Genomic DNA, 13,944 nt, shown 5'->3' with positions numbered 1-13,944 from the left:
GAAGGCAAACCAGCTGTTGCTAAAGCCTGGTACATCTGGGCAACTATCGAGGTTAATTGATCAATGGATCTTATCTGCCGTCAAATTCTATGTTTCTAAGATCAGCGGAAAGGGGTAAAGGAGACAAAGATGTATTCTCGGCCGCAACAGGTGACATAACAACTGACTGGGACAGTAAGGGGTTACCAGCCGACAGACATTAGAATCCCTGTCTCTATGCCTGTGTGGGGTAGGTAAGGGGCATCCTGCCTGCTGAGAAGTAGCCAGGGAGGATACAGCCTGGTTGCCAGCAGCCATAGTGTCTAAAACAGGCAGTGATACAGCAGCTGCAGTCAGGAGGGAAGGCACAGCAGTAGCTGGCACTTGGCTGGTATCAACCTCAGGGGAAAATGGCCTCCGATGCCCTTTCCCCCTAGCCCTCCTGCAGCAAGCATAATGGCAGCCATGATGGGACACCCTACTGACTGCATTGTGGGTGGCCGGCAACCTGTTTAAACTTTATGCCCCACCTACAACAGGAGAAACCCAAGTGGCAGGTCCCACAACCACCTCTAAGCTTCGCTCCCGGTTAGTGGCTGCTGTGGGCACACGCCTTCCGCGTATCAAGCAAGGAGTGCTGACTAGAAGAACCCGGCTAAAATAGCCAGACCCCCCCGGGAGCAACAGTGCTGGCAGCATCCAGCAAGCCACAGCATGTTGCGGTCCCATGTCAGGTGACAGAGGAGTCAGTCAGACGGGCAGTGGCTGCAATCTGGCGGTGGGGGCGCTGCATGCTGGTTCCACCAAAAGAAGGAGGACAGGGAGAATAGGAAGAACGGATAAGGAGTACAGGGAGCAGCATAAAGAACAAAAGCTAGAGAGGGAGAAATAAAGGCCTGGAGCAACTAAGTAAAGAAAGAAAGAAAGAAAGAAAGAAAGACAAATGACAGCAAAAACATTTAAACACCAAATTTATTCAAATAATAAAAATATTTATAATAAATTATTCTTTTATAATAAAAAGAAATGAGCAATGTGACTACACAGACAGTGTCACCTCTGGTACAGCAAAGCCTAGAATCCCATCCCTAAAAAAAACTAACTGGATAAAAATAAACTGTGTATCTCACACAGATATATATATAGTAGGACACTAATAATTAAAATCTAAATGTAAAACAAAAAAAAAAAAAAAAAACGGCCTCCAAACCGCCCCCTCTAGCCGGGCCAATCACACACCTTATTTTGTGTTGTTATGGTTCGATGGAAAAATACATTTTAACTCACTTAGGGGCCCATTTATCAAGGGTTGCATATAATGCGATCTGGACTGGATCTTAACACCCAGAATCGCATTGCAATATGTGTGAATGTATCACGTGGCACCCGCAGGGACAGGGATCCTGGGCCTAATTCAGATCTGTTTGCTCGCTAGCATTTTTCGCTGCCCAGCGATCAGGTAACTACTGCGCATGTGTATGCACCGCAATGCGCAGGCGCACCGTACGGTTACAAAGCGGATCATTGTTGTGCACTGGTTCTAGAGAAGAAACCATTCGCACAGCCGTTCACAAGGAGATTGACAGGAAGAGGGTGTTTGTGGGTGGCAACTGACCGTTTTCTGGGAGCGGTTGGAAAAACACAGGTGTGTCGAGGTGTTTGCAGGGCGGGTGTCAGACATCAATTACGGGCTCGAATAGGCTGAAGTGATTGCAGCGGCTGAGTAAGGTCAGAGCTACTCAGAAACTGCACAAGCTGTTTTTATACAGGGCGGCTGCACACGCGTTCGCACACTTGCAAAGCTTAAATACACTCCCCTATAGGTGGTGTCTATCTGTTCGCAGCGCTGCAAAAATTAGCGAGCGAACAGATCTGAATTAGGCCCCCTGTGCATGCGTGCACAGAGGCATTTCAGATGGAGGGTTCCCAGGGAACCCAGATGGATTTACTTTTCGCGATCTGTAGCCCATAGGCTACAATAGGCTATCGCAATCAAAAGATTGCGGTAGCTGTGGGGGGGGGGGGGGGGGTGACCGCAATGCACAGGGCATTTCCGGCGGAGAGTTCCCAGGGAACCCAGCCGGATCTTCTTTTCGCGATCCATAGCCCATAGGCTACAATGGGCTACAGCAATACTGGAGTGACAATGGGGGTAATTCAGACTGCATTGCTGCATCGGCAGGGATTGCTGTCTGAATTACTATGCGCAGTACGCTCGCGCGGTGGTGCACTGTGCATGTGCAGCCAGTGAGATGAGAAAGCATCTCACTGGTGCGATCGCCTGATTGACAGGCAGAGGCAGTCGCAGGACGGGAGGGGGCGTACCAACAGCCTTAGAACGCCGTTGGTGGGGCACGGTCCTAACAATGGAGGCGTGTCTGGACTGTTGGGTGGGCGGGCCGCAGTGGCTGCGTGATGTCATACGCAGCCGCTGCGACCCGGGACATGGCAGTTAGCCCTCTGCCAGCTAGCAGGAGCTGTGCTGGCAGGGAGCTACATGTCAGGTACAAAAGCATCACCGCTGTGCGATGATTCTGTACCTATGTAGGGGGGAGCAGGGCCTGACATGCGGGGCGGACTAGCCCTGTGCTGGGCGTCCCCCCGCATGTCAAAGTAAAGGGTCGTAGATGTGCTAAATTTAGCACATCTACGATCAACTTTGAATTACCCCCCAATATTGGGAATGCTTTGCGTTCCCGATATTGATACATTGGCCAGCATCGCATCCCCCATAGAAACCAATGGGGAATGTTGCTGCGGGCAGAAATGGAGGGATTGCAGCAGGTATAGCACAAATATTATTTGATAAATGGGCCCCTAACTATTAAAATGTTAATGTTAAAAAAAATAAAAATAAAAATACCGGCCTCCAACCATCCCCTATAGCTGGCCCATCACACACCTGATGTTATGCTTGTATTCAAAAAAATTTAAAATTTAAAAATATAAAAAAATTTTAACTTTTAAATAAAATTTACATAATACTTATAAAATCTAATAATTAAAATGTAAATGTAAAATTGTAAAAACAAAAATATAAAAATAGTAAAATTTAAAATTGTTTCATTATAAAATACCCTCCCACTAAATTTGAAAATGTAAATTTAAAAAATGTTAATATTCAAATTTAAAAAAAGTTAAATTTAAAAACTTATAAAAAATAAGAAAATAATAAACAATCTTCCAAGTTGTAATCAATCTTCTTATCACAGATGTTCTATATAATTACAAAAAAAAAAAAATCAGTACATTAGTAACATCTTCGTACAAGATACAATATAACATAATATACATCTTTAACTCCATGCAGAAAAAATATAGACTTTTTTTAAACAATCCTTAGTACAGTGCAACATGACGGCTCCGCAGAACATAAGATGCTTTGTGATGCTTCTTTTTGCAGTAATGCGCTCATTTATAAAGTAAGCACCTGGACCTGCACATCAAGGGGGGCCTATTTCAATGGTGTGGAGCAACATCGTAATGGGAAAAGCTGGATGGAACAGAGTGTTTGTAAGTAAGGGGGTAATTCTAAGTTGATCGCAGCAGCAAGTTTGTTAGCAATTGGGTAAAACCATGGTGGTCATTCCGAGTTGTTCGCTCTGTAAATTTTTTCGCATCGCAGCGATTTTCCGCTTAGTGCGCATGCGCAATGTTCGCACTGCGACTGCGCCAAGTAAATTTGCTATGCAGTTAGGTATTTTACTCACGGCTTTTTCTTCGTTCAGGCGATCGGAGTGTGATTGACAGGAAGTGGGTGTTTCTGGGCGGAAACAGGCCGTTTTATGGGTGTGTGTGAAAAAAATGCTACCGTTTCTGGGAAAAACGCGGGAGTGGCTGGAGAAACGGAGGAGTGTCTGGACGAACGCTGGGTGTGTTTGTGACGTCAGACCAGGAACGACAAGCACTGAACTGATCGCAGATGCCGAGTAAGTCTGGAGCTACTCCGAAACTGCTAAGAGGTGTGTAATCGCAAATTTGAGAATCTTTCGTTCGCAATTTTAAGAAGCTAAGATTCACTCCCAGTAGGAGGCGGCTTAGCGTGTGCAATGCTGCTAAAAGCAGCTTGCGAACGAACAACTCGGAATGAGGGCCCATGTGCACTGCGGGGGGGCAGATATAACATTTGTAGAGAGAGTTAGATTTGGGTGGGTTATTTTGTTTCTGTGCAGGGTAAATACTGGCTGCTTTATTCTTACACTGCACACTAGATTCCAGTTTGAACACCCCACACCCAAATCTAACTCTCTCCGCACGTTATATCTGCCCCTCCTGCAGTGCACATGGTTTTACCCAACTGCTAACAAAATTGCTGCTGCGATCAACTCGAAATGACCACCTAAATGTTGGGTGGCTGCATTTACTGGACACAATATATCAATGAGACTGAAGGGGCGGAGACTGAGAATCTACAGAGGCATTCTCTGGCTAGCAAGAGGTCACAGAGTCTCTTCCCTGCTTAAGGATCTTTCTTTTACAGGTTCTCACAAGATGCTGGAAAGTCAGAGATGTTCTTTCAGTAGGACGGCTTTTGTATCAACCAGGCACTTTTGATAAAAGTGTCTTACTAGGTGCACAAAAACTCATTGTAATAAAAGCATTGATATGTAAAAGGGAAACATACAGTAAGGACGGTCCACATCCCCTACAGTCCCCTCACTCATGATTAATGTCACGTGATGCTAGTTTTAAAAGAAAGTGCAATATGGGAAAATAACGGCAATTAATAGTAGGCAGGAAAATAAATTAGTGATACACAAGTGACAAGTTGGGCAAATCAATGTATTGGCCTATTGGAAGTGCTTGCAAGGGAGGGGCTGATCCAGACACAAACACAGAATTCCTCCCTCCTATATGATAGTAGTAATGCAGAGAAGTCAGGTTATATATGTAACTGAGTTCTCTACATTACTACTACCATACATGTATTGCAATGCACTGATCACACTATTGCTGTATATACCATCTATGTATATTACATCATACTTCATGAGCGCTGGAATACATTTACCAGTGTCTCTTCCCCTTGGATCACACACCAGGAGGACCATGATACAACGGATTATGTAGGGTTACATTGCTTCTTCTGAGCATGCAGCAGGTGCACCTTACTCTTCCTCCTCCTCCCTTTGTTCTCCCTCTAGTAACACCCCTGACATGCCCCTTTTCCTCTCCCACTGTCCTCCATTCCCCTCTACCATTGTTATATCTCTTACGCTATATCTCTGTTTATGTAATAATCTGCAGACGGTTATTGTTTCTGCATTGCTTTGTGTGAGGAGCTTTTTGTATAACTTTCCATTAGGAAAATTTATTAATGCTTCTTACAATACTGCTATACCCAGCTCTATCTACCTTTCTCCTTCTTTATTCTTCCTCCGTTTGATATTGAAAACTTAAACTAATCATGTTTAAAAAAATCAGAAGAAAACTAAATCCATAATGTACATACCTGCAGAAACTCCAACTCCTGCATCCAGCAGTGCTGCTGCCTCAGCTAGATGGTCGTAGGCCCGGTGCCTATGGGGGGGTTCTCCAGGTGGAGGTGGTAAATGAGAACCCTGCAAACCGGTCCTGCTGGGGGGCTGTTACAGGTGGATTATTGTCCTCTTCTGCCTCCATTATTGCTAGCTGGTTATTTATGGAGGCAGAGGGTGGAAAGGTCGGCTACAGAGATAAGAAGTAAAAGTGTATCAGTGATTATTACATCTTTCATATGACTTGTAAGAGAGAAAAAGAGGCAATTACCAAACTTCCTATTGTAGAGGTTATTTACAGTAGTTACATATTAGACCCTGACAACATATCTATATAAAGCTAAAGGAAGAGGCATTACAGGTGCACAAATATAACGCACTGTCGCTCAGCCCATATATAACCACAGTATTGCAGTAGATGTAGGTTGCTCTGGTGCAAGTAAAGGTGTCCGTCTACTCAGTGCTCTCAGGAGAAGGCTACGTAACTACAAGTGCAGAGAGGAGAAGGACTTTCTAGAGCATTGACCACCCCACCCCCACCCCCACCCCGCGACTGTCTCTGCCTGATTGACAGGCAGAGGTGATCGCATTTTCTGCGGCCTTCCTGCAGTACGAGCACTGTACATGTGCTGCATCTTTGTCTCAGAATGTGCGGTTGGATCGCTTACTGTGATCCAACCTGAATTAGGTCCTATATGCTGACCGGCATTCAGAAGCTCATGGAAGTTCTGTTTTATACTTACTGGTGCAGGAATGTATGGTGGCTCCATCTCAAGGGCTTCCAAGGCGACCCAGTTGATGTGCCGGAAGAAGCGATGGAGGCGGATGTTATCATTCACTCCTGGGCGTTTGGCTGGCATGATACTGAAGAGCTGAAAAATATATTTGTATTTAATGATTTGTACAGTACAGATGCTCAATACAATCATGTTACAAACATTTCTACTGCCTGGCACAGAGGAATATAAAGTGATTGTTCCATGGCCGCAGTCTGGTATTACTGAGTTCTATCTGCTCGCAGTGCCACAAAAGCTGCAGCATGACTGACATGCTGCTGGCGGACAGTGTTCCAGAAAACGGGGGCATGACGGCCCTGTTTCCTGGGTATTCTGAAGCCAGAGGCTGCGCCCTGCGTCCTCATTTACCTCGTCAATGATGTTCCTGACTTCAGTGCCTGGTCCAAAAGATCTTCCATTGACCATTTTGCTGAGAATGATGCCAAAGCAAAACCAATCATGACCGATAGCTCTCTCTTCGCGAAAACGTACCTACCGGAAAGAAGAGAGACAGACAGTCATTACCAGGCTTTTACTAATAACTTTTTCCATTTTTACTTTTCTAATTACGGGGACAAACACAAGATTTCTATTTTCTGGGTGGAGGATACATACATACATATATATATATATATATCCAGAAAGTCCACACTCACTGCTCCAATTTGCATCCTGGGCGGTGCTCCATAAGAGATTCACAAGAAATCCAAAAATATATCCGAAAAAAGATACAGGCACTCACCACTTCCTTGATGATGAAAACTTTATTGGTGTGTCTCACATAGAGACAGTAAACAGCATGTCAGCAAAAGGTGTCAACGTTTCGGCTCCATCTGAGCCTTTTTCAAGACTAACAAGATTACAGCAGGTTCTCACCCAGCAGCCCATGACACACAATGAACCCTGGAGCACTTTTATAGCAGAGGCATATCACAAACCCCGCCCATCAATCATCCAACAGGAAATAACAAAAAACACTGGTATTCATTCAAGTGTTTAACATGTGTAATCAAGGATACATGTGCAGCCAATCGAATGTCCTATAACATCAACTAATTACACAACATGTGAACACAATCACAACCATTTAAAACCAAAAGAACAACCGATAGCGGCTGATAGTCGCGTTACCGGAAGTCTTGTGCGTTCCATTGCCAGTGGAACGCACACGTCTATCCGGCGGAAGTGGATTTAGCAGACGTGAGGCAGTTACGACAACGAGAGGCTAAATGGATATATGAGCTGGACACTCTGACACCACGGGGCCTAAATGAGGCAAATCCATTCAATGTTTTTCTTGGATAGGGCTATGACTAGACTTTTTTAATATCCGTACTTTTCATAATGTATGTTCACAATTATGTGTGTTGTCTTGTTTGTGGTTTTCTTGTCTTTTGTGTTGGTGATCACTCTGGTTCACCTAGTGGCAGAGGCAATATCACACACCCAATACGGTCCCCATTAAGTCCTGGGTTCCATTTATATCCGTATTATGTGTTTTAAACTTCTATTACACATTTCTCAGCTAAGCTGTATAAGTTATTATGAATTATTCTATATATATATGTATAAAGGCGAGAATGTGTGGTTCTGGAGCCGAAACGTCGACACCTTTTGCTGACATGCTGTTAACTGTCTCTATGTGAGACACACCAATAAAGTTTTCATCATCAAGGAAGTGGTGAGTGCCTGTATCTTTTTTCGTATATATATATATATATATATATACAGGTTGAGCATCCCATATCCAAATATTCCGAAATACGGATTCTTTTTGAGTGAAAGTGAGATAGTGGAATCTTTGTTTTCTGATGGCTCAATGTAAACAGACTTTGTTTTATACACAAAGTTATTGTGTATATACACAAAGTTATTAAAAATATTGTATTAAATGACCTTCAGGCTGTGTGTTTAAGATGTATGCAAAACTTAAATGCATTCTGTGCTTAGACTTGGGTCCCATTGCCATGATATCTCATTATGGTATGCACTTATTCCAAAATATGGAAAAATCCGATATTCAAAACACACACACACACACACACACACACACACACACACACACACACACACACACATATATATAAATATATATATATTTATACGTATGCAACAATAATCAGAATTGTCACCTTGACAAAGGGGCGGGACGTCCCTGAAACATTGGTATCATGCTGTGAACCTATTGAATATATCACTTTTGGATTAAGACTCGGAGTGCCGCTATCTTTTGGTCTACATTATATGTATACGTACATATATAATTTGACTGATCAGCCATAACATTAAACCCACATGTCTAATATTGGGCAGGTTCCCCTCATGGCACCACAACAGCTCTGACCCACCACGGAAGGAACTCCACAAGACCTCTGAAGGTGTTCTGTGTACCTGAGAATCAGGCCCAGTGTATATAATTACATGAGTACACAGTAGAATACCCTTTGCACCTCACCTCAGGAGTGATGTCGCCACATCTTCCAGCACAGCCAGTGGCACTCCAGTCTCTAGGTGTGATGTTACTTGCGAGACCGAAGTCGGCGATCTTGAGGTGGCCTGTTGCAGCCACTAAGATGTTATCTGGCTTGAGGTCGCTGTGAAGAAAATAACATCTTTGTATACAGTGTGCTTTCATACAAACATGATTTATTGATACATACATCATCACTTTATATGTGTAAATAATAGTGGTTTTGAATGTATGTTTAGGAACAAGGACTAGAGTGTCAGTACCTACTGTAATCATTTGTAGGTCAGTGTCCATGGGGGTTATTCAGAGATAGATGCAGATCACTGCATACGCAAGATCTGCATCCATCTCCTCACATGCTGCGGGCGGCCCAGCACAGGGCAAGGCAACCTGTGGTTCCGAATCATGATCCAATCTAATTGTGGACGCATTGATTTAAGGTTGACTCCTGCCAGCTCAATCTGGCTGTGTGTGACATCATGCAGCCTCCCTGAAAACACTCCCGGCATGCCACGTTTGGCCCACCACACCCACAAAATGCTATGTCGCCACCCACCCAACACATGCCACTGTTAATCATCCTTTGGGGATGCGCCTGCAATGTGAATGACCACGCAGGTGCAATACAGACGCTGCAGGTGTACAGTGCAAACTGCGATGCGGCTGCTTTCACGGCCAAGTCTGGAGGAGATCCCATGTGATTCCACTATGTCATGTACAGTTGTGTCATGTGCTCAGCAGAATTCTGTTATGTAGTAGTATAGGCTCAATCAGCCCATTAACCCTTCTCATGCTAATATGTGTGGTTACTGCATAATAATTAGTGATATTGGTCACAGGGAGCGACACCTGGGGGCTGATGCTGATCCTTCCCAGCTGGTGAAGGGGAGAACCTTATAAATGGGGTAAGTTTATTCTTGTATGTAACCCTAAAGAGATTGTAAAAGTACATTGACACGTGGGTCAGACAGTATATTGTGCTTACTGAGCTTTTTATTCCCCAAGTGCCGCTGCTGCAATTTATCATTGGGACTCGGTAACTTTCAGAGGGCAGTGGGGTGAATTATTTACTTGTGCAGTGAGTGCCAGATACCTGCAGGATTATATAGATAGTGGTTGGAGAAGGAAATAAGAAGTTGGGGTATGGGAATAAAATGGCCGGGGTCTGGGGTATACCTAGAGCCACAGAAGCCTTAGAGGTGTTGCTAGTATAAAAACAATCCTTGATCCTTTTTTATACTATATAGCAGTGTTGGACTGGGGCATGAAGGGCCATCGGGGGAATGCAATGGTAGGGGCCCATGTTTAGGTGCGGGACCAGTCCCAAGAGAGGGTGTGGTCAGCCACCATATTGGTTTGCCAATTAGAGGCTGGGCCCCTTGATAAATATATATAGTAAATACTGCTAGTGCATACAGAATAATGAACCAGATTAATAACAAGAATGTACTGTAGAAGAAGATACATCATATTCCTGTGCAGTATAACATAACATATAGTATGTACAATGTATAATTCCAGTGCTCAGTCTGGGATCTGATCCCTAGAGGAAGAAGTGGTGCCTCAGGCAGTGGGGCCCCCCGGGGGGTTTCCCCTGTTCCCCTGTGGGACAGTCCAACCCTGCTATATATTATTAGGTAACCCATATTATGTGATATAAAGTTATCAAACCTGTGTTCCCCACCATCCCGGTGTCCATCCACCTCTTCTCCATATGTTTTATTGCACATTCCCTTAATGTCTCCCATGTGACCCCTGCTCCTCTTACTTCCTCCTTCCCTTACTTACCACCTGCACCTCTCATACCCTCTATCCCTCTTTAACCCTGCACCTCTCACTCCCTCCTTCCACCTCCTTCCACTGCACTTCTCACTCCCTCCTTCCCTCTATCATCCCTACACCTCTCCTTCCCTCTCTCACCCTGCATGTGAGACCCAGATTGGATGGCAGGGAAGGCACATTCTGGGTGTACATGATCTGGGGTCTCAGTGCAGCCCCCCATGACCTGCTAGGTGTATATAGTTACAGAGCTGGGTGGCAGGTGTGTGGTGATGTAATAAAAAAGTATGTAAAAGTTTCTAAAATGAATGTTTCCCTCCTCTTCCTCAGGGGTCCTCTCTGACAGCGTTAGACAAGTGCAGGAAGAGTATGACGCCACTATATTACAGGAGAAAGGGACTTCCCAGAGCAGAGAGCAGATGTGATGGTGCACAACCAATAGGGCCCCTTGTGATGCCACTGAAAAGCTTCTGGAATGAATGTTAGTACACTATTTTCAAAACTCTGAAATTACATGAAAAGAACAGAACACTTGTGCAGAGAGATCCCTTGTGTCCCCCGAGAGCTGGTCATATAGATTGTACTTTGGGAGAGAGGCAGGTGTAACATGTAAGTGGAAGATATGGGACAATGACTGTATAAGATGTACAGTATTAGAATCCATAGTATAATATCACATTATTATACTATTGTTATAGTGTAACTCTATACTTACCCATGGGCGATGCCCTTGGAATGCAGGAATTGGAGCCCACATACAATCTCCGCACTGTAGAATCTGTTAGATAGAAAATAAGTTAATGTTACAATGTTAGGATGTGTACATAATGGCTGAGGGATTTCCAGACAATACTCCCCACATTTTCTGACAATGGGCCTAATTCAGACCTGATCGCTCGCTAGGCTTTTTTTTGCAGTCCTGCGTTCACATAGTCTCCTCCCATAGGGAGTGTATTTTAGCTGTGCAAGTGTGCGAACGCATGTGTAGCAGAGCTGTGCAAACAGATTGTGTGCAGTCTCTGCACAGCTCAGGACTTACTCAGCCGCTGCAAACACCTCAGCCTGTCCAGGACCAGAATTGACATCAGGAACCCTCCGTGCGAACGCTTAGGCACGCCTGTGTTTTTCCAACCACTCCCTGAAAACGGTCAGTAACCACCCACAAACGCCCTCTTCCTGTCAAATGGATTTTTTGCACAAACCCATCGCAGAGCAATGAACTGCTTTGTACCTGTGCGATGCGCCTGCACATTGCGGTGCATACGCATGCACAGTTCTAACCTGATTACAGAGGTGCAAAAACCACTAGCGAGCGACCAGGTCTGAATTAGGCCCAATGTCCCCATTTATTTTGTTTTGAATTTACATAACCATCAGTGCTTCTCTATCCAATTACATATTCTCTGTACAATACACATAACATCACATATCTTGTCTTTACTCTCACACCCTCCTGACACTTGGCCAACATTGCGGGGTGATCATATCATACAACCCATTAAGAACCTAGCAATCTGGTGGACCATTATGCAATAGGTAGCATCTATCCTTGTGTATCAATGCCTATTTCCCTATAGATTGTAAGATTGCGAGCAGGGCCTTCCTACCTCTATGTCTGTCTGTTTTTTCCCAGTTTTGTTCTATTACTGTTGTTCTAATTGTAAAGCGCAATGGAATATGCTGCGCTATATAACAAACTGTTAATAATAATAATAATAATAATAATAATAATAAATTTACCAACTGCCTAATAAGATATTTCTAGTGTTGTGCATTGGTGAAAGTCGCTATATATTGTATATGGCTTATTAGAGTTTATGTAAAGGAGTATTGGAATGCCTTCAAGATGACACTCACAAAGTATCCTTATATAATAACAGCTGCTTTATTGTCAGGATGGAAGACAACTTACAGAAATAATTATAATAAATCAGAAGGATAAAGTGCTGTTTCTAAGGCACACACAATACTAACAAGATATTTTATGTCCTCACCTTGCATTAGAGATGGTAACAGGCCCATTCCTCATCAGAAGATGTTCTAAGTCACCACCACTTGCATACTCCATACCAAGGAGCACGTGCTCCTGTTTATGGGAGAAGCAATAGTGTTATTATACATGTCAGGAGGGAAAGAGTTGGGACGTGGGCAGTGGCGTAACTAGAAATTTTTCTCCCCCAAGCCAAAAAATTCTTCGGCGCCCCCCCCCCCCCCCTCCTTCACGCTACATAATTGGGAGCAAGAAAGGGATAAATATGCGCGCGCCGAAGGCGCGCGCGGCAAAATAAGGGGTGTGGTTTCGTTGGAATGGGCGTGATTTCGCATAAAGTGGCGTGGCATTGCAGGAAAAGACTACCTTATACCCCAGTTCTGCAACCTGCACGCCCATACGTTGGCCACCACAGGAAAGAAAAATAATCCTGATTCATGCCCCTTACATTATTTGTCATTTTTCCTCCTTATAGTAATGCCCAGTATACATTATGCCACATACTGCAATGCCCGTAGACATTATTCCACACACAATAATGCACGACACAATATGCACACACTGTAATGCCCCCGACACATTATGCCACACACCGTAATGCCCGTGACACATTATGCCACACACCGTAATGCCTGTGACACATTATGACAGGAATCGCAATGCCCGTTATACATTATGCTACACACTGCAATGCCCCTGATACATTATAGCACATACAATGTCTGTGACACATTATGACACACACCGCAATGTCCGTGATACATTATACCACAATGCCCGTGATATAGTATACCATACACCGTAATGCCTGTGACACATACCACAATGCCCTGCCCGTTACACCCTATGCCACACACCGCAATGCCCGTTATGTATTATGCCACACTGCAATGACCCTGAGACATTATACCACATACCACAATGCCCGTGATATAGTATACCACACACCGTAATGCCTGACACATTATGACACACACCGCAATGTCCGTGATACATTATGCCACACACTGCAATGACCCTGAGACATTATACCACATATCACAATGCTCGTGATATAGTATACCACACACCGTAATGCCTGTGACACATTATGACACACACCGCAATGTCCGTGATACATTATGCCACACACCGTAATGCCCATTACACATTAAGTCCTACGGTAAGGCTTCTAATTACTTTTCAATTACCTGCTTGTTGTCAGGGGTTTCATGCACTGGGTGTCATGCTCGTTGCCAGGGGTTTCATGCTCTTGGTTCCATGCACGGTGCCAGGGGTTTTCATGCTCAGGGTGTCATGCTCGTTGCCAGGGGTTTCATGCACTGGGTGTCATGCTCGTTGCCAGGTGTTTCATGCACTGTGTGTCATGCTCGTTGCCAGGTGTTTCATGCACTGTGTGTCATGCTCGTTGCTAGGGCTGTGCTCCCAGTGCCACATATGTCCCCAGTGCCAGATATTCCCCCACGGTGCCAG

General features: G+C 44.3%; 1 protein-coding gene across 1 annotated transcript; it reads right to left on the bottom strand.

Moving 5' to 3' along the window:
- Positions 1-3,045: 3,045 nt before the first annotated feature.
- Positions 3,046-12,562, bottom strand: LOC134956728 (protein kinase C delta type-like). Its single transcript, XM_063938709.1, has 7 exons — positions 12,476-12,562; positions 11,197-11,259; positions 8,688-8,826; positions 6,602-6,724; positions 6,200-6,328; positions 5,432-5,646; positions 3,046-3,196 (listed from the first exon to the last, which is right to left on the bottom strand). Exons 1-6 carry the CDS (start codon positions 12,547-12,549, stop codon positions 5,500-5,502), a joined length of 675 nt encoding a protein of 224 aa, XP_063794779.1. The 5' UTR covers positions 12,550-12,562; the 3' UTR covers positions 3,046-3,196; positions 5,432-5,499.
- Between the last annotated feature and the right edge of the window lie 1,382 nt (positions 12,563-13,944).

Source organism: Pseudophryne corroboree, chromosome 9 (assembly GCF_028390025.1).
Source record: "Pseudophryne corroboree isolate aPseCor3 chromosome 9, aPseCor3.hap2, whole genome shotgun sequence".
NCBI lineage: Eukaryota > Metazoa > Chordata > Amphibia > Anura > Myobatrachidae > Pseudophryne > Pseudophryne corroboree.
Note: the sequence above shows the minus strand (reverse complement) of the source record. Positions and strands in the feature narration are given on the sequence as shown.